General features: G+C 48.5%; 1 protein-coding gene across 1 annotated transcript in view; it reads left to right on the top strand.

Moving 5' to 3' along the window:
• Positions 1-19,581, top strand: part of GRIK4 (glutamate ionotropic receptor kainate type subunit 4) — a gene marked incomplete at both ends in the record, with an annotated part of 310,516 nt that extends 290,935 nt beyond the window's left edge. Inside the window, 3 exons of the mRNA XM_082659887.1 lie at positions 2,144-2,272; positions 15,811-15,929; positions 19,222-19,581. Coding sequence (XP_082516013.1) covers positions 2,144-2,272; positions 15,811-15,929; positions 19,222-19,581 — 608 coding nt within the window. The remainder of the gene's footprint in view (positions 1-2,143; positions 2,273-15,810; positions 15,930-19,221) is intronic.
• Between the last annotated feature and the right edge of the window lie 449 nt (positions 19,582-20,030).

The raw sequence follows: 20,030 nt of genomic DNA, 5'->3' as shown, positions 1-20,030 counted from the left end.
TGAACTGTCAAGTGCTTCAAAAGTTTTCATGGCACAAACCTGTAGAGTTGGCATAAAGCAGACTGACTCTAGAAATTCTCATCAGTAACCAAGGAAAAGGGGAGGCAAATGCATTGGTTCTGTGTCTGAGGTGATGCTGTTTCCATATGTGTTATCTTAGTCTTATCCCACCTGCAGGGGAGATGTGGTTCTTCCCATTCTAGAGGAGAGAACTGAGATTCAGAGCTGATAAGTTACTTGTCCAAGGTCACAGAATAAGTGGAGAGAAAAGCTGTGCTTGAGCCTAGGGGGCCTATCTCCAAATCCAGCATTTCACCTCTCAGACCGTGTTGCCAAACGGGTCCACCAGCTCGACAGGACAGGATAGATGGGGAAGGTGAGCTATGGGTTAGCCCAGGTTCTTAGATCAGGCTGAGGAGAGCATTGCATAGTCGACTGATGGGACAGAATTTAGGTCCAGGAAAGATGAGCATGTGTGTCCTTCTTAAGTGGAAAGTAAGGGTGTAACTATGGAATAAGCAGTGTGGTTAGACCCAGGAAGATGACGAGAAACAGAACAAGGAATGAGATGGAAAATTAGTCAGCTAGTTTAGGAGCTAAGTGGGCAAATATGGAGTAAGCAGAATAATCCTTTCACGGGGCCCTTGCTGTGCTATTGAGATTGGGTTGAAGATGCCTCGAAAACTGCTTGAAATGCCTTGTTGGCTGGATACTTGTCTCTAAACCTGGAATAGTCATTAGTCTCACCACCTAACACCATCTGTTAGGTCCAGTAGCCATTCACTTCAAATGTGTGTTAAGCACCTGCTATATAATATATGAGGTGCTGTTGGCATTCACCCAGATCACATTCAGCGCTGCAGGCCTGGGGTTTGAATGCCCAAGGGTAGTTGCATCTGTAGCAGGGAAGGTTCTATCTATGGAGTCATGGGCTGTTAGAGTGCTAAGAGATCTGGGAGCTGATCTAGTTCCTTACCTGTCAAAGTGCAGCCCATGGCCCAGCGGCAGGGCACTGCCTTGGAACTTGTGAGAAATGCAAAATCTCAGCCCCCACCCCCAGACCCACTGAATTAGAGTCTGCAGGTCGACAAGATCCCGGGGGGATTCCTGTGTGCATGAAAGTTTGAGAGCAGGAATCTATTTGTTCCAGCTTTTGCCTGTATCCTGCAACAAAGCCCTTTTCCCTGGGGCTTCTGTCCACATCAGGCCTTTACAGAGCTTGGACAGGAAAACTGAGCAGCTTAGTTCATTTCCAGCCTCCTGGCAGCTTTTTCTTAATGATTTTTCTTAATAATTTCAGGCCTTAGCCTGTGCTGGGGCATCGAGCTTTCCACGGTTTCACTTAAGCCTGTTTTTGTGATTAAACCTACGTTCCAGAACCAAAGCTCCTTGACCATACCCCATATGAAAAATTTAAAAAGAATTGCACTCAACAGAGCCTTCTGTCTGAGGAGGGAGAGAGGAGCGATGTAAACGGAGTAGTGGACGGGGCCAGGGGTTCTGGGGCACCCAGCAGGCAGCTGTGCGGGAAAGGGGGTGCCCCAGACCGATTCTCCACACAGACGGAAGAGAGGAAGCTTCCACCTCGCTCTGGGTGGCCCTTTTCTCATCGGTGGCTGCTCCGGGTAAACAGTTGTCGGGTGTAATGTAGTGAGAGTTACAAATGGCAGAGAAACTAATTTCAATAAAGTAGAAAATAGGCAACTGATTGCGAGGTTTGTGTCACAGAAGATTTCCCTCCTCGGCCTCCCAGGGGCAGGCGGACCGGGAGCTTTGCAACCAGCTTCCCGCGTGCTGGTGGGGAGGTGGGTTCACCCAGGTAGAAAGTGTTGGCGCCTGGGTGGGGAGGTGGGCGGCACAGCTGCCCGGAAGGCTGTCACTTGACCCATGCTGGGGTCTTGGCCGTGGGCTGGGCGTGCCGGTCAGCGTGGAGAGAAGGAAAGTAGAAACGCCTGGTGCCCTGCATGGCGCAGAGAGTCCTCAGTCTGAGCCAGTAGAGAGCCGTGCTCCTGCGGGGGGACCCCTGTCCCTCCCCTCCTATGTTACGTGGGCAGGGTGGCAGGGAGGTTTGCCAGGGAGGGAGCAGAGAGATGCAGACGGGGGCGCTCACGTCCTGTGTTCCGGGCTCTCCTGTGACCCACAGGCTCCGTCTTCCGGGACGAGTTTGATCTGGCCATTCTCCAGTTGCAGGAGAACAACCGTCTGGAAATTCTGAAGCGCAAGTGGTGGGAAGGGGGCAAGTGCCCCAAGGAGGAAGACCACAGAGCCAAAGGTAAGGGTGGCCAGGGCCTCCCCTCCTGCCTGGAGGACCAGAGCTGCTCGTGTGGCGTCCAAATTCCAAGTAACGCCAGGTTGAGAACAAGCCTCGGAAGGAGCTGAAGGCCGGACTGGGACTGGCTGGGCTCATCCCTGTCCCAGGGTCTTGGGCTTACTGTGCGGCATCCACTCCCGCCCGCTCCCGAGTCCTAGAGATGCCACCCCTGCCATGCTTCCCGAGTCCAGCCACTTCTGCGCCAGCACCACCTCTTCCCATGGCCCAGGCCACCAGCACCCCACAGTCATACGATTACAACAGCCTGGGCTCCTTTTCCCATGCTGGCGCCTCTGCACTGTTCTCTCCACCAGAAGCCAGGGTGATTCTTTTTGTAAGACGCACGTAATGTTGCAGCCTTGGCCTGCGCAAACCTTCCAATGGCTTCCCGTCTCACTCAGAATCAAATCCGAGCTTTCTGTGACCTCCCGACCCTTCCTGATCTGTTTCCCCCTTTTCTTCCTGTTCCCCAAGCCTCCCAGCCCCCTCCCACCTCGGGGTCTGCACACTGTTCCCTCAGAAGGTCCCTCAGAGAGGCCTTCCCTCCCCACGCCACACATCTCTCCCCTTCCCTTGGGCTCTGCTTTTCAGAGCTTATCACTACCTGATAGTATAGTTTCTATTCATTTGTTTACTTTCTGCCTTTTCGACTAGAATGTAAGTTCCACGAGGGTAGGGTTTGTCTTCCTTACAGGGCTGTCCACAGGGCCTGGCACATGGATATTTTATTGAATGAATGATAAATACGGCTGGATAGAAAGCAGTCCCTGACTGACGTGTAGTTGAAGAGTGTCGAGGGTCCCTGAACACCCAGCATTTTCTATAGGGGGAACATATCCAGGATAGTCTCGGGTTACATCTGTTGTAGATCTGTGAATGCCTGTTAGTTATTTTTAGAATGCCCTTTCATTTTCAAAGTGTCCTGGCTTGGGCAATAAATCATATGGTCACCCCAGTAATCTGCTGCAGCCTTGCTAAAATATGCCGCAAATTTACCTATGCACACTCGGCCCTGGGGAGGCAGCTGGGGAGTGAAATGAATGATGCTACTGCTTCCCTCTCTGCTCAGCGTGAGTGATTATCCGGGATGAGACAGTAAGGGAATGACTTTGTGTTTCTAAGGGTCTCCCTGTGCCTCTTGATCCTTTGAGGAGAGGGCTCAGGAATGTGAACCTACAGGGACAAGCCCTTTGTCGTTTGGAGGAAATGCTGCCCCTTCCTTTGCAGGAACGGTGGGAGGCCACACCATTCTTGGCTGTCCACTCCCCAAAGGTCAAAGGTGGAGGAGACTGACTCTGTTTGTTCAGAGAAAAAAAGAAATAGGGGAGGTACAGAGAAAAGTATCAGAAAACTTTCGTGGATTTGAAAGAATGCACTAGATGTTGAAGATGCCCAGGGCCAGTATAGGAAAGGAAACGGGGAGCGGGACATTGCAGGCAAGAAGCACCTTGAGGGAGGATGCAGAGGCAGAAATCGGTGCAGCGGGCAGGGCTGTGAGTGGGGACCGCAGGTGGTGTGGGTGTGAGAAGAAGGATTCCCGTGGGGAGATCTGGGCTGCCTAGACGGTTCGAAACCGGGAAGGTGTGGATGGCAGGATGTGCCTCCACTGCCCCCTCCCCAGAAAAAGACTCATGGATTGAAAGCAGTCTGAATCTGACTGGGCCCGAAAAGTCAAAGTAAAGTGAGATTGTTGGTAAGATAATATATGTCCGTGTTTTTCTGTGGGAACAATGAACTTCAGAGTGGCGGGAAGGAGCGCCATCTTACCAAGGAGTTGGAGGGAAACAGTAGTAGCTTTTGATCTGGAGTAATTTAAAATTTAGGGTTGGCCGAAAAGTTCGTTTGGGTTGTTCCATAACATCTTACGGAAAAACCTGAACGAACCCAATAGAAACAGAGAGGTGGACCTGGGACCCAGAGTGAAACAGGAGAAATGTCCAGGTTTCTGTTGCCCTAGAAGCCCCTGGTCGCCCTCCAGCTGCCCCTCCCCACAGTGGGTCGGGTGCCTTCCGTGATTTTGGACGGAGCCCTCAACACACTACGTTACAACTCTTGGTTTCCTCTGCCCGGGTGATGGCACCTTAGATGTGGACCCGTCTCACCCGCTTCTGTGTCCCTGGCCTCCCTACAGAGCCTGGCACATAGTAGGGGCTCTGTGGGATGTGTGATTAAAGCCACTGACTGGTAGCTGTCAAAAGCCACCAATTACTGTCCTCCTGGGCCACGCTAAGGTGGCAAATGAAACTGTGCTATGATGCTTTCGCGAGTAACCTTCACGCTCACAGCTCTCTACTCCTTTGGGTTGTTCCTGCCTCTGAACAGCTGACTGAACATATGCGGGGATGCAGGGATGCTGTAGATGCGGGAGGCCAGCGCGAAACAGGGGATGGGCAAGAGCAAGGGCTCAGAGGGGTGCAGGGAACCCACCGGCCCCCCACCGGCCCCCCGCTGCCAGCTCTGTCTGCTCCGGGCCTCCCGCCTCTTTTCCTTACCACTAGTTGTGGATCTCCTGGCTTTCCTTTCTTTTATAAACCTGACCCTATTTGATCTCTTTGAGCCTGTTTCCCCTCGAGACTCACTACTGAGTTGATCCCAACTGTCCAGTTTCCCCTTTCATCCTTGACTCCTAAGCCCAGCCACAGGCCCTTCCCCTTTGTGCCCTTATTTCTTTGTGTTTATTTTCACCGCTAATCTATAGAGAAACAGTTGGAGGGCAGCAGATTGACAAGGATGGGGAAGACGACACAGGAGCTGGGACCTTACAGTTTTCACTCAGGGACCTCAATTTAGATTGTCTCTCTCTCCCATTTGAGATTTCACCCGAAGTCCAATGGGCTCCCCCGCGCCCCACTCTAAGAATGGGTCTCACATATTTCCCTCCTGCCCGCCTATTTGTTCTGCTGACAGCCACTAGGCTGGTTCTCTCCCCTGAGGCAGTGTAGACAGGGTTCAAGGTCACAGGCACTGGGTCAAATGGACTCCACTCCATAAATGGCCTCGTTATATCCACTGTGAAGCATCTTTAAGCCTCCGTTTCCTCCTCTGGAGAATAGAACTAGAAATAATAATGCCACCTCCCTGGGCTATTGTGAAGACTGAACTAGATAAACCATGTTAAACGCTCAGCAAAGCGCTGGTGCAAAGGAAATGAGAACCGATTTTATTATAAAATCTAGGCCTAAAGAAGAAATTGAGGTCTGAATAGTACCCACAGCCACGAGTGTGCCCGTCCACTCCAGGTTCCTCAAGGCTACATAGCTTTTCTAAGATGAACACTCAGGGCATTGGTTTGTCCGTTGATAGTTGTCCCCCATGGACTATGAAAATCTCAAGTGCAGGGTCTGTGTCTTATTTATTTTTCTATCCCAGTGACCAGCATATTATCTGACATTTCATCCGTATTTGATGAAAGGATGAACAAGTAATGAATGAATGGGCAATCATCTTAAGAACATCCAGACTGGTCCTACTTTTTAAGTCTTTTTCCCCCCCAAACAGGAGCCCTGACACCCCATGTAGACCACTGTGTATCAGGCACTGTGCTGGGCTCTGAGAGTATGAAAAACAATGAGACATGGCCCTGCCCTCAAGAGGTTTAAAGAGAGGCACAGATTATCACTATAATGGTTGCACTGTAGGAATGCTTTCATAGAGCTGGACAGAAAGCGTTATGAAGCCCAGAGAACAAAGTGATTAATTCTGCACAATAGTCGGGGAAGGTTTACAGAGACATTGGGCCATGATGCATTCATTAGGAGTCACAGCTTTAGGAAGGTTGTGGAACAGAGTTGTCACACACAGAAATTGGTTTGGATAAGTAGGATGAGGTTGGAGTTAAGAGGGCATTGAAAACAAGGTCAAGGCATGTGGACAGCAAACCAGTATGTCCCAAACTTTCCCAGGGAAAGAATTAATAGCAGAGGACCCTGAGTATGCATGTTTGGGGATCTGGGGACAGAGTCTAAAGCAGCCCAGCATGTTTGGAATTTCCTCTTCTGTTTTGTCCTAAAAACACATGTGAATTTTGCATCTGACAGTGTAATAGGGGCATGTTTATGTAATAGAAAAATGCTTTTCACTCCTAGACTCTAAGTAAAATCAGTGTCCCAGGAAGATGCCCTGTACACACCCCAGAGCTTTGCATATGCCTTGGCACACTAACAGCACAGTGGACCGAGTTGGAGACATTGGTGGAAGACCTCAAAGGTTCTGGAGTGAGATGTGGCCTCAGGAAAGCAGGTGCCGTGGATGGAATTCTGAGCTGTCGGTGGCATTCATGGTCCCAGGGCACAGTCATTGCCTCGGGAAGAACGGAGTCCAGTTATTGGCTTTAAGTTCCAAAAGAAGTTGTTCCAACTCAGCAGAGACTATGTTCTTAGAAGTCACGGTTTTTGATTTGCTAAAAAAGTATCACTATTTTGGAATACAGAAGGCCAGTACCTGAAGGAAGCTTTGCATAAAGTTAACACTAGAAGTTCAAAGAGCCAGGCCACCCAGTCTTCGAACCAGATAAAAAGATGCAGACCAGGAAAGGATATGTTAGAATGTGGCAGGTCCCTGAGAAGGAGCCTTGTGCCCTGCTGGGAGGGAGAGAGTGCCAGAGAGAACTCCTAGATTCGTTGGGGATACCAAGAGGTAAAGAAATTTTTGCTTACTTCTGGAGTTTGGCATGCCCCATAAATACGTGTCACGCCACGGTGGAGTGGGTGCGTGAGAGATGGCACATGGGGACCCAGGGCAGAGAGGTCCCAGGGACAGATCTGCATTTTCTGGGGCCCCAGACAAGGATATTGGAATTCTAAGAGGAATCTGGCATTAGGATGGGACATCTAACCCCACCCCCATGACACATAATCTCCTTCCCAGCCCCAGACCTGAAATACATCCGGGAGTGAAGGGGGAACAGAGAAAACACCGTATTTAACTGAATGTAAATCTGAAATTTAAAGTTTTTTTTTTTTTTTTGCGGTACGCGGGCCTCCCACTGTTGCGGCCTCTCCCATTGCGGAGCACAGGCTCCGGACGCGCAGGCTCAGCAGCCATGGCTCACGGGCCCAGCCGCTCCGCAGCATGTGGGATCTTCCCAGACCGGGGCACGAACCCACGTCCCCTGCATCGGCAGGCGGACTCTCAACCACTGCGCCACCAGGGAAGCCCCTGAAATTTAAACATAAAGAAATCGCTACATTTTTGGCAATCAGGTGGAAACGGGAGTTTGAGGTAGATGTTAGGTACCTTTATAGGAAAATTAAGCTGTTGTTTTTGCAGAGTGGTTGGCTTGGGATATTCTTCCCCATTCTACAAAATTTTAGGAAGACTGGTCTGACAGCAGAGCTCAGGATGGATGGAGAGGAGACACAGGGAAAGCAGGCTCCCAGCGAAGATGGAAAGGACTGATCAGGAGGCTTCGTTCCACTCTGCACTGGGGGACCGAATGTTCCCTGGCACGGAGAAGGGAACTGAGCAGATGAAGAGGGAAGATAAACAGCGGAAGACAGCCTGCCCAGGTCCCACGTGCTTCGGAAAATGCTAGGGTTCTACCAACCAGCCGATGTTAACTTGCCTTCATGCGGTCGTCCTTGGGAATGAGAGGGGGAGCTGTATTAATAAGTGGTGATGTCCAAGAGGGGTCTGTCTGGGAGATACTGTGCAAATCACCGTAAGACCCAGGGCTTCGGCTCCCAGCCCAGCCGCAGCAGCTAGTGCCAGTTTAATGCAGTGGCCCCATTTCTGCCATGGCTGAGACCCAAACAGACATTACTCAGAGAGACTAAAAGGCTTCCTGGCTGAATGAAAGTCCACGTGACCTCCCCCAAGCCAGGCCAGAAGCACTAGCCTGGAAGGAACAGAGCCACTGCTTGGTCTCCCTGTGACAAATTAGCCATCGAACTTCCGGAATAAAACTCACTGCTCGAGAGACACCCCCTGTCCTGTGGCAGAAGAACAGGGACCAGTCTGGCCTGAAAGATCTCTTCCTTTAAGTCTTTCATGGTGGCCAGGAATGGAGCCGCTGGACCATGTTTTTTCTTGTGTCTCAAATTGAACAAAGGGCAGTCCTTTTCATTTGCTTTCCAAAGCAGCTTCCAGGGGATCTTTCTTTTCGTGGTTGGGATCAGTTGGCTTCCATGTGTGCCTAAAGAAAGGAGGAGGAGATGGAGAAGACAGAGAGGGATGGAGGTGAAGGGAACTGTGAGGGCGGTCCTGTTCTCAAGAGGTCTCTGAAACTGAGAGTGACATCAATTGCAATGTACCAGACAATGTGCAGTGCCTCACGTAATCCTTTTCTACTTCATTATCCTATTAAAATGTGAGAAATTTCAAAGGAAAGGATCTGCCGCTACTCCACTTCTAACCCAGTATTACAGCTCCGGTATCACTGCCAAATTCCAGAGAAGAATCCTAACATTGGGATGATGCCACCATCTGAGTCTTTTTGTCAGGTCTTACTTGGCTCTGGTGAGAACCTCAACATTACCCCTTGGCTTCATCTCCCCGTTTCTTTCCCTGCCTATAGCTCAGTGACCAGCTACCTGCATACACAGCTGAAAAACGCAATGGCAGATCATGTGGAAGACTGGAGAATTACAAAAAGAAGCAGGCTTCATTCCAAGCTGTTTCATTTTCTTCTGCCTTGTCTTTTCAAAAACACTTATTTTATTTATTTTCTCACTCAACTCCTATAAAAAGAAATATCGCTAGCCACTCACAGAGGCCAGCATCCCAATTCAAGGGGATTGGATTACCGAAGGCTTTGCAGAACAATTACCAGACAAAAAGGTAGTCGGTGAATTCCAAGGAAATTAAATACTTTTATCTTGAAAAACACAAGCTCACAATCAGGCTTCAAAGGAACATAAATACACCACCAGGCTGTGAAAATCAGGGTCCCCTTTCAAGGATGGAAAAGAGGCCGGTGGCATTGACTCACAAAATCCTTAGAGAGCAGGAAGTTTGCTGTCTGGCACGGCGGGAATGAAAGTGTAAGACATCTTAGCAAGAGCGGGGGCGAGTGATGAGGGGGGTTGGGGGAATCGCGGGGACGTTTTCCTTTCTCTTTCTTCCCTGGGGGCTCAGCTCTATTATCCTGGTTCTCTGGTTTCTCTGGAGAGGGCCAAGACTGGAAACCTGAATATGGGAGTTTAGATAGTGTCTCGAAGTGATGCTTGCCGAGGAAGCCTCTTCCTAATCAAATCAGATTGACTCTGCTAAGAGACGGGGAAACTCCGGGGGAGGGGGTGCCAGAAAGCGCGATCGGGAACAGAGGTGAACCATGGCCCAGTGTGTCTGCGTCAAAGGAGGTCAGCAGTTACAAAGACCACAGCCCCACTGTGTCTGGAAAGTGAGCCAAGATTAAGTCAATGGATCATCGATTCAGACATTTGCTGTAATGTTCCCAAGGAGAGAAGGGGATTTTATAAGTGGAACTAATAGCCCGTACATAGGTCTCACTTCCCCAGTCACTGGGGGTGAGGGTGGCGTGGTCCTAGGAATGAACTCAGTCACAAGGAGCCAGGTGGAGGTCTGTTATCATGCCCCTTGCAGCATGAGGGACCATGGGGGCCCCGAGTTCTGGGGAGAAGTGATATGGGGGTAGGGATACGGGCTCAGGCTCTGGCTTCCATCTGGACCTGGTACTTCCCCTCACCAGCCTGGGCAAGTTCGCTGACTCCAGTACCTTGGTTTCCTGGTCAGGAACATGGAGGTAAGGGTAGTGCCAATTTCACAGGGCAACTGTTAGGATTGAATTAAAATGTTTAGCCTGGTAACCTGGCTCATATTAAACATTCATAAAGGTCAGCTTTATTTTTATAAATATTAGCTGGGCAGAGTCAGATTTATCTAGATTTCACATCTGAGCTCTGAAGACTTTGGGCAAATTCTTGAAGTTCTCTGAATTTCCATTTCTTTAATTGTAAAATGCCAACCGTGGACTTTCTTTATAGTATTTTTAATAATTGAATGAGGTAGAGAATTTCTTTTTAAATGAGGTGCTTGAGCTCATATTTTGATAAATTGTAAAGTACCTCTCCCATAACTTGTGTTTTGATAAATTGCAATGTTTATCAGATGCCTCTACCATCCCTCTTCTATTCTGCGTTCCTTCCTCTACCCTTCTGCCATCACCGTCTCCAGAATCTGCTAGGTCTAGTCAACAGATGTCACGGTCAATGCAAGAAGAAATGGCAAACTTAGTATTTCACAGTCCTCAGCAGTGCGAACATGACGATTCGCTCTATATTTTCTGGGAAGGTCATACGGGTCGGCTCACGTATGGGCACGTGAAGTTGCTGTTTACAACAAATAAGTCCATGGAGATGGGCCCACTTAATGTATTTGCATGGATGTAGGTGAATGTAGCTCTGCATTAGGAAGTGCTGGAAAGTCAAAATGGTCAAAGAATCCATGTTTTTGTCAAATATGTTCAATGTGGAAGATTGCCCCAAGCTTCAGCACCTAGCGTAGTGCTCAGCTCATGGGAGCTTTCTTGAGAAAGATGTGTTGACCAAAGTCAAAGACTAAATACACTGTCCCTTGACGGGATTGTGGTATAATGGTCTCTCCTCCCTCTGCACCTGCTCTGTGGCTCCTGTGACTCTGCCTCTTTGCTTCCCAGGCTCCCATTCAGAATGAGCTTTCCTGCATCGCAGTTACAAATTTCCACAGTGCCATCTGGAGATATGAATGGGTTTTAAGGGCTGGGACATAAGCGCACCTGAATCCAAGAAGCGATTATTTGCCAGTCAGAACGGAAGACAGAGCAGGTGGGTGGGTGGGTGGAGATTCAAATCTACTCAGATTCTCCCTTCCAGGTGGCCATTCTAGTTCTAGAGACAATGTTCTTCATTTGCATTTGTCAACTATCATTTGTATTTGTGGGCAATCTGTGAGTGACACACCACAGTTGGTCTTCAATCAACCAGGAGTTTGTGGGGAGAGTTTGATTCCATTTCGGTTAATACAGTCTTATGGCCAAGGCCTAGCTGAGGCTCAGAGACTCAAGTGTCAGGAGAAAATCTCAGTTTCAACGCCATCTGTCTGGATGGCTTCTGTGAGGTCCCGTCTGAAGAAGGGAAGGGGGAGTGATGAGATGACTCCCCTGCAGGTGTGGAGGGCCTTGGGGTCAGCCTGGAGGGAGTCCACATGACAGGCTCCTCTGAGTGAGGGCTCTGAGCTGGGGAAGGCATTTGACTTCTAGGAGAATGACTAACGACAGCGTTAACGGAACTGCTGCTGCCTCCTAACTCCGCTTCCCGCTCCCCGCTCCATCTGTTTCTCAACTCCGACTCTGCCAGCAATCTATTCTTGCTTCCACTTTCCAATAAGTTCCTAAAGGCACCAATGGTATACAAGCCCCGCTCCTAAGAGGAGGGGGCCACTCAGCCAGGAGTCAGCACGCTGGAGCCAACACCCGTGATTAACATGCTGGCCCTGAAACACGAGAAGCTGGGAAAGAGAGGCTGTGGGGTGTTTCAGTGACTCATGGTTTCTACCAGCATCCTGTTCAAACCTGAGCTCCTCAAAGAAGCTTTCCCTGATCTGATCAAGATTATCCCAGCACAGATCACCTGTCCATTTATAACCCTATCCCATCCCCCCACGCCTGCCCGCGACCGCGTGTGGTCAAGTCCATGCTGTGGATCGTCCACACCATGTTCAGTCCCACTCTGGCCAGCCACAGAGTGCAGTCTAGGCCACCAGGCTGGGAGCACTGAACGAGGGCTGGCCCACTTTATGATTATTTTAAACAACATTTAATTAGGAATGAATACATATCACAGTATGTATCCAAAGCTTTTGAGAATTCATGGTTCTGCACCTGGGATGTCCTTATCCTCTTTCTGTCAGCTCATTTTTTCAACAAACATTTATTGGGCTCTTACGATGTGCCAGGGGTTATAGAGTTGAACGAGACATGGCTCTTCCTCTCAAGGGAATCACAGTCTAGTGGGAAATCCAGATATATAACATGAAACTAATTATTATTTTATGCAATATTAGAGCGGCATATGTTGTATCAGAAAGCATCTCTGATCAGAAAGATCACTCAGGCAACTAGGTGGACGGTAAAGTTGAGGAGGACACAGCTACGAGCAGGGAAATCACTTTGGAGATGCTGCCAAAGTCCAAGCAAGAGATGGTGGGGCCTTGAGCTAGGGAAGTGGTAGCAGAGAGAGAGAGAGAGAGAAGGTAAGAAATTGAAAAGTATTTAGGAGGCAAAATCAGCAGGACAGTGCATGGAGGAGAGATAAGAGGCCAAATGCAGGGAAATGGGAGAATACGCCTCAGAGCAGGCAAAGGCGATTGAGAAGATTGGTGGAGAGCAGAGAGCAATGGCTTCGTAAAAAGCCAAGAAGGGGGAGTTCCCTGGTGGTTCAGTGGTTAGGATTCGGCGCTTTCACAGCTGTGGCCTGGATTCAATCCCTGGTGGGGGAACTGAGATCCCACAAGCCTCGCAGCGTGGACAAAAAAAAAAAAAAAAAAAATGCCAAGAAGGGGGTGTGGTTGACAATGTCAGGTGTTACCAGAGGTCACTTAAGATTGGGACTGGAAATTTTCCGATAGGTTAGAAACAAAATGTTCGTTGGTAACCTCAGTGAGCTTGGTTTTAGTGGTACAAGACAAAATTTCATGGGATGACAAGTGAATATCGAGAGAATAAAAGTGAATTCAGACGCAATCATTTTCTCCTTTAGATACCATAGACAGACCACCTAGCGCCTAAAAGATTTTCAAGTGTTCAAAATTATGTTTGAGATCTGAAAAAAATTATTAGCTTCAAAATGCAAAAAGAAAACTGCTAAATCAAATTAAGACGTGTAATTAACTATCTCCAAAATGTAACATTGTTTCGACTTCATTAATTTTTAAATTTAATATTCATAAAAACTTCATTACATTTAGAAACTTTTTTTTTTTTTTTTTTTTTTTTTTTTTTTTGCGGTACGCGGACCTCTCACTGTTGTGGTCTCTCCCGTTGCGGAGCACAGGCTCCAGACACTCAGGCTCAGCGGCCACGGCTCACGGGCCCAGCTGCTCCGCGGCATGTGGGATCCTCTCGGACCGGGGCACGAACCCGTGTCCCCTGCATCGGCAGGCGGACTCTCAACCACTGCGCCACCAGGGAAGCCCTAGAAACAATTTTTTTTTGGTTTGATTTTTCTCCTTTTGCAAACATTCTCTTGTATGAACGACTGCTGAGAAATCACAGCCAATTATACATTAACTGTTGCTTGCCACTCCGTCACATCAGAAGCAAAATTTTAAAATGCATTTAACATAAGATGTGGGTGCATTTTCTCCTACTTGCTTTCATGTGGGATGGGTCTCCAAATGTAAGCCTTTTAAGGACTGTCTTAACATAGTTCTGATATAGACAGTTTCAAAAATCTTGCCTAGGGAAGGAAGGAAAGAGAAGGGTATTCACTAGACAGAGCTGGAGGGAGAAGGATTTTGTATTTTTCTTTAAGAAGGGAAAGACGTGAGTGTGTGTGTGCACTGAGGGGAAGAGTCAGTAGGGGGAGAAAGGTTGGGGAGGGCTGGGATGGTGACTGAGGGCGACAGGGAAACACTAGAGTCCAGATGGCCGAATTGGACTCGAGGAGGGGAGAACAGCTCTGCAGAAACACGAGGGGAGGTTGAAGCCCTTCAAGGGGATCCTAGTCTTTTTCTACACCAGGCAGAGCTATCCCAAGGTGACAGGAAAGTCTTGTGGTACCTCACCAGTCACTTGGAGCTCTGTTTACCTGAACAGGTGGGCACCTTTGGTATCACAGTCATCACTTCCCCTTCACTGGGGAGCCCTTTCTCTACATGGGCTGGCTGGAGAAACTAGTTTGTCCATGATGCTCAGATGCACGTCCCAATACCCGGTTCTCACCACCCCTAAATCTGTGGCTGGACACCCCAGCTATGTCCTTGCTGCATTCCCCCTTAAGTGGCCCTTTTGTCCCTGGATGTTCCTATGGTTAAAAGCCTTCTGCCCAAATGGTCCCAGGTTAGGGGGGCAGGTGAACAAATGAAGCCCAAGCACCTTCCTCTTGGAGGGTAGAAATCTACTCCAAACGCTGTGTGCCTTCCCTTAGAACTGAGTTTTTAAGTCATCTCCTCTTTCTGATTATTCACAATAGAGGATGTTTACTCACACAGGTACCCAAGAGTTGGCTGTGTGGACCAGCAGACCAGAGTATACCATCCACTGGGTACATTCATGATGTAAGCCCTTGGAGCCATTGTAGCAGATTATTGGTGTAGGCAGGCGCTGTGCCGAGCTGTGTTATTTTCAAAACCAAACAAAACAAAAAACCAACAGACAGCCATGTGAGTCTTTGTGAGAGAAAACCCAAGGAATCGTAAAATGGCTAGGTAGGGCCATTTTTCCAGCTTTCCGAAGTATAGGAAGCAGTGTCAGATTTCTGCTTCTGATCCATGGCTCATCTCAGTGTTGTATGAAGCTGGCTTTCCCTGACACCGACATAGCTCTGTGTCCCATGAAGGCACTGCTGGTTGAACAAACACTCAAGTGTGCAGGCATTCCAACAGCACAGGACATAAGCTTCCCTCTTGGCATTTTTCAGGATAAAAGATGCTCTTTGATTTATGACTGTGGCGCCTCTTGAATCAGGGTTTCATGTGTTTCTGACACTCCCCTAACGTTTGGGTTTCTCTAGTACCAAAAAAAGCATCCAATTACATAGCTAACTCAGTGTTGGACACAACCGTATAATTCCAGAAATATGTATTGAGTATATATGATATGCCGGGTATCATGCTTGGCAATGAGGTTACAACCAGAAACTGCCTACCTTCAAGGAACTTAGCCATACACAGTGCTTCCCAAAATACCAATCTGCAAACAAATTTTAGGCCTGGCTGGAAAAGAATCACTTGTGAAATGCATTTTAAAATACAGATTCCTGGGCCGCATCTCCAGAGATAGAGATTCAATATGTCTGGGGTGAGGGTTAGGAATCCATACCTTTACTGAGCTTCCCAGGTGGTTCTGATGGCAGCCAGGTTCGGGAACCACCTGGGATAAAACGTTTTGCTTTCCAAGTAAGTCTGTTAGTAACACGTTGACACAATTAAGTCAATGTAATTTTTTCTATCCATAGTTTGGTTACGACAGTTGCTTTATATGAAGCAAACACAATACTAGGAAGATTGATGAAATTTTTATGAAAGTGCTAGGATTTACTGGTATTTTGCTATCATGTCTCTATATGCTAAATCAAAATTTTCCTTAGCCCTTTTCTAAAACTGACTGACCCTCCCACCCCAGAAAGCTTCTCACCAATCTCCTCCACTTGCATCTAGAGCCCTTTCCCCTCTGCTACTCCAGCTACGCTGCATTTTTGGTTCCGAAGAATAATTATATCTCAAGGAACATGTGTGTAAAATGTCTACAAGACTCAGGTTCTGGTCATTCAGCATTTTTGGTAGAATGATTATGTCTCCCAGCTCTTTTACACTATTTTTTGTTCGTTCTCACTTTCTTACAGGACTGGGAATGGAGAATATTGGTGGAATCTTTGTGGTTCTTATTTGTGGCTTAATCGTGGCCATTTTTATGGCTATGTTGGAGTTTTTATGGACTCTCCGACACTCAGAAGCGACCGAGGTAAACCTTCTAAGGGGTATGACCTATAGTATTGGCAAGCAGGGCCAAGTTCACAGGCTCACACAGGGACAAAGGTCATTTCAGACAGAACTTGTGAAATCCCACAGGAGGGTGGGGCACCCATGGAACAGCAGCACAGCGGAAAGAATCCCAGTTCCGAGGACAGGAGCTCAGGGTTCAGGCTTCATCACTTACTAATTATGCAGCCACAGAAAGGGCACATAACCTCTCTGGGCTTCAGATTCTTCTTTGAAACAGCCCAGCAAATAAATCTGTGAAAAATGTTTTATAAACAACGAAGACTTAACTATGATTTAAGATGTAGTGTTATAAGGGCAAACAGGCGAAAGTACCAGGTTACTAATGGAAACGATGGCTTTGGTTCTTCCATCTTAAGTATGTTTTTGCCTTGCAGGTAAAGCTGTTTAGAGATATCCCAATTCACGAGAGCTCCTAATGACATCTTCCTTCTCAGGGATTTTGAATAAGTTTAGTTCCCAAACCTGTGGCTTAGAAACTGGGTTAATATAAACTTCACACAGATGGAAGAGTTTGAGAGAAGGAAGACGACTTTACCCCGTTCTATCTCCATTCCAGGGCACAAATCATTACACGCTACTTGCATTGTTTGGTTTTTGAAATACATTGGCCTCTATCTCAATCTGCCAACTCCTGATCGTCCTAAAATCTCCTTCCCTAATTGACAACTCCTAACAGCAGATAACAGTACAGAAGAGTACAGCACCCCTATAAACCTAGGCGGTCCAGCCTCATATAGGGCTCCATTCAACACTGCTGACCAGTCTTTTCCTTTTCTGTGCTCAGCCTCTTTCCCACTTCCCAGTAGGACTTCCAAGCCATCACCCACACTCCTCACATCCCTTTGCTCCTCCATGACTAATTTTGCCTCCTGCCTCACCTGGAACTCAGGAGTGACCAGCCCCAAATTAAAACACCCACCTGAAAAATTTACCCACAACTGGAGCCACCCCCAGGGCTTCTGCAGGTGTTCTGGTCATCCCTCCATCTCTGCCTTGTTGCCACCTTTCCTCAGCTCCTCTAGGATTATCCTTTTTCTCCCCTTTATTTATTTTTTTTGCCTGCTCTCTCCCCCAAGTCCAAAACTATGCTCATGTTTATCCATATCTTCAAATAATAGCCATGATGCTGTAGCTCTTGCCCTACCCCTCTCCTCTTGCAAGCCCAGGTGATCCGACTGCCTCTCTCTCCATGTGCTCGCCTCCCATTCGGGCCTCACTCCACGGCAGCTGGCTTCTCCCCACCCCTTCCCTGAAAGGTCATGGCTGAGAGGTCTGACCCCTCCCAATGAACAAAACCAAAAGAGAACCCACTGGGCCTTATTGGACCTCAGTGTGGCCCTTGATGAAGTGGACCGCTCTTTCCAGAACTCTCTCCTCCCTTGCCTTGCCTGCTCCAAGCTCTCTTGGTTTCCCTCCTCCTTCCCTCTCCAGCATTACTGGCTTTCTCCTTCTGTCCACCCCTTAAATGGCTGTGCTCTTACCTCTTCCTAAGACCTCGTTCAGGTGTTCCTGTCCCTGTGAAACCTTCCACAGTTCTCCTGCCTTCTTCCCTGGACCAGAAAGTTGCTCATTCCTCCTCCTTTCCACCACCCCTGTAACCAGCACATAGAGCACTTACAAACTGTGTGTCAATTATTTTCGTATCAGCCTGGCTACGAGACATTGCACTGCCTGAAAGTAAGGACTGAGTCCTTTGTGTCTGTATTTCCACTGCAAAGCACAGTGTTTGATACTTAGTTGACAGTCAATAAATATCAATATATGTCTTTATGTTCTTGTCACATATAATAGATTAGGCAGGTGGAGGTGTTTTTGTTGTAATTATTATTAGAAGCACAGAGAAGTCAAGTGACTTGACTACAGTTTCTGCTATTCACTAACAACCTTAGGTCTAGAATCCAGGTCTCAAGTCCTAACTCAGGCCGTGTTCCATTAGGGGATTCTACTTCTCTGTAGCTGCTTCAGGTAGAGGATCTGTGCACGCTGGGTTATTCTCCCAAGAGCTCGCCAGTGGTCTGGATGTACCTTGAAAAATTCAGTGAGGAGTTCACGCTCTCCCAACATCTAGAAAGAAGAGTAAAGGCTAAGTTAACTATTTGACTATGGTAGAACAACTATCCTGTTGATAGAACGGGAAGACTGGAAGAAGGAACGTGAAAGAACAGAAAGCTGCCTCTCCCATCGTAACGGGAGAAAGTGTCCTTTCCAGCACAGAGTAGAGGAGAAAGCAGAGCATGCATGTGCTCTGCAGTATGTAGGTTTAGGTTCAAATTCTGGGTCAGCTGTTTGTTAGTCGAGTGATTTCTGGCAAGGTATCTAACTTCTCTGAGCCTCTATTTCCACATCTGTGAAATGGGTATAACAGTAGTAGTCGTGGTACAGGTTCAAGATTCTTCATCCACAATTCTGAAACCTCAAAAGCTCAAAAAGTTCCAAGCTTTTTGTAAGTTTGATGCCAATGCTTTTGGTGACAAACCTTAACTTGGACTCGTATGAGGCTATTGTTTATGGTCTTTAACTCACCTGGTGTGAACCTATATTCATTTTGCTACAGAAATATTAATGTGTTTGAATACAGGGTCTTCCCCAGAGCCCACTGGAAGTGATACATATTTTATGTGCATTGTATTACCTTGTCAAAATTCAAAATATTTTGAAACACAGCTGGACCCAAGAGTTTCTTATCAGGAGATGGCAGAGCTGCAGGAGTAGATTGCCTTGTTTTTGTTATTATAGTTATTGTTAGAACGCAGCCTTTCCAGCCATAACCAGCTGATTAAAAGAAATGAGACTCTTTGGCCTGAGAACAGAATGTTCATGGAGACATGGTTGTTTTTTCACAGGCTTGAAAGACTGACATGCGGTAAAGGGATTATTTATTTAGTCGGCTTCAAGGTCCAAATTTAACTGGGATGGATGGATGAAAAGTTCAGGGAGAGGAATTAAGTCAGTAGAAGGAAGCAGCGTTTAAGGGTAATCTGCAAAAATGGTAGCGGCACCTTCCCAACATGGTGGGATCAGTGTCTTTGAAGCCGTTCAAAGACAAGACGACCAGCTGGCGGGATGGTATGGAGGATGTTTGAATATTAAATAGCGGGTGGAAGTGAGGAGGTGGATTAAAAGACCTTCAAACATATAAGATGATATAATTGTGAAACACTGCACCCTAATCGCGCGCCCGAATGAGCCCGCAGGGGACCCTCGGGGGCTGGTCCTGAGAGGTCGGGCTGTGACCTCCTCGTGTCCTCCAGGTGTCCGTCTGCCAGGAGATGGTGAGCGAGCTGCGCAGCATCATCCTGTGTCAGGACAGTGTCCACCCGCGCCGGCGGCGCGCCGGGCTACCGCCGCCGCAGCCCCCCATACCCGAGGAGCAGCGCCGGCCCCGGGGCACCGTGACCCTCAGCAACGGCAAGCTGTGCGGGGCCGGGGAGCCTGACCAGCTGGCGCAGAGACTGGCCCAGGAGGCCGCCCTGGTGGCCCGCGGCTGCACGCACATACGCGTGTGCCCCGAGTGCCGCCGCTTCCAGGGCCTGCGGGCGCGGCCGTCGCCGGCGCGCAGCGAGGAGAGCCTGGAGTGGGAGAAGACCACCAACAGCAGCGAGCCCGAGTAGCCCCGCCGCCGAGGATGCTCGGCTCCCCGGCCCGCTGCGGAGGCGGGATGCGCTGAGCCCGCCATACTGCCGGCGGGGCACCCGGACTTGTACATCGTCCACCCTTCTCTCCAGATTTTGGATCCAGTAACTTTACAAAACGATCAAAGAGCCTGACGCCCCAGCCGGAGACGGCGCCCTGGTCCGGGGAGCTGAGACGTTGAGCCCGAGTGGCAGGGGACGCTCTCCCACCTGGCCACAAGCCCCCTCTTCCCGCAGTGGGCCTTTCCCTCCCAACAAAACTAAAGAGTCGGGGTGGGAGGGGTCCCTGCCCAGACCGTCTGATGGATTGGTGGCATCATCAGAGGAATTTCCCCCTAGGAAGGGGCCATTGTACCCTGGGTCTAGTTCTTACAGGAAAAAAAAAAAAAAATTAAACTCAACAGGGAAGTTTTTCTTTTCTGGATTTG

This window comes from Grampus griseus, assembly GCF_964374135.1.
Source record: "Grampus griseus genome assembly, chromosome: 8".
In the NCBI taxonomy this organism is placed as follows: Eukaryota; Metazoa; Chordata; class Mammalia; order Artiodactyla; family Delphinidae; genus Grampus; species Grampus griseus.
Note: the sequence above shows the minus strand (reverse complement) of the source record. Positions and strands in the feature narration are given on the sequence as shown.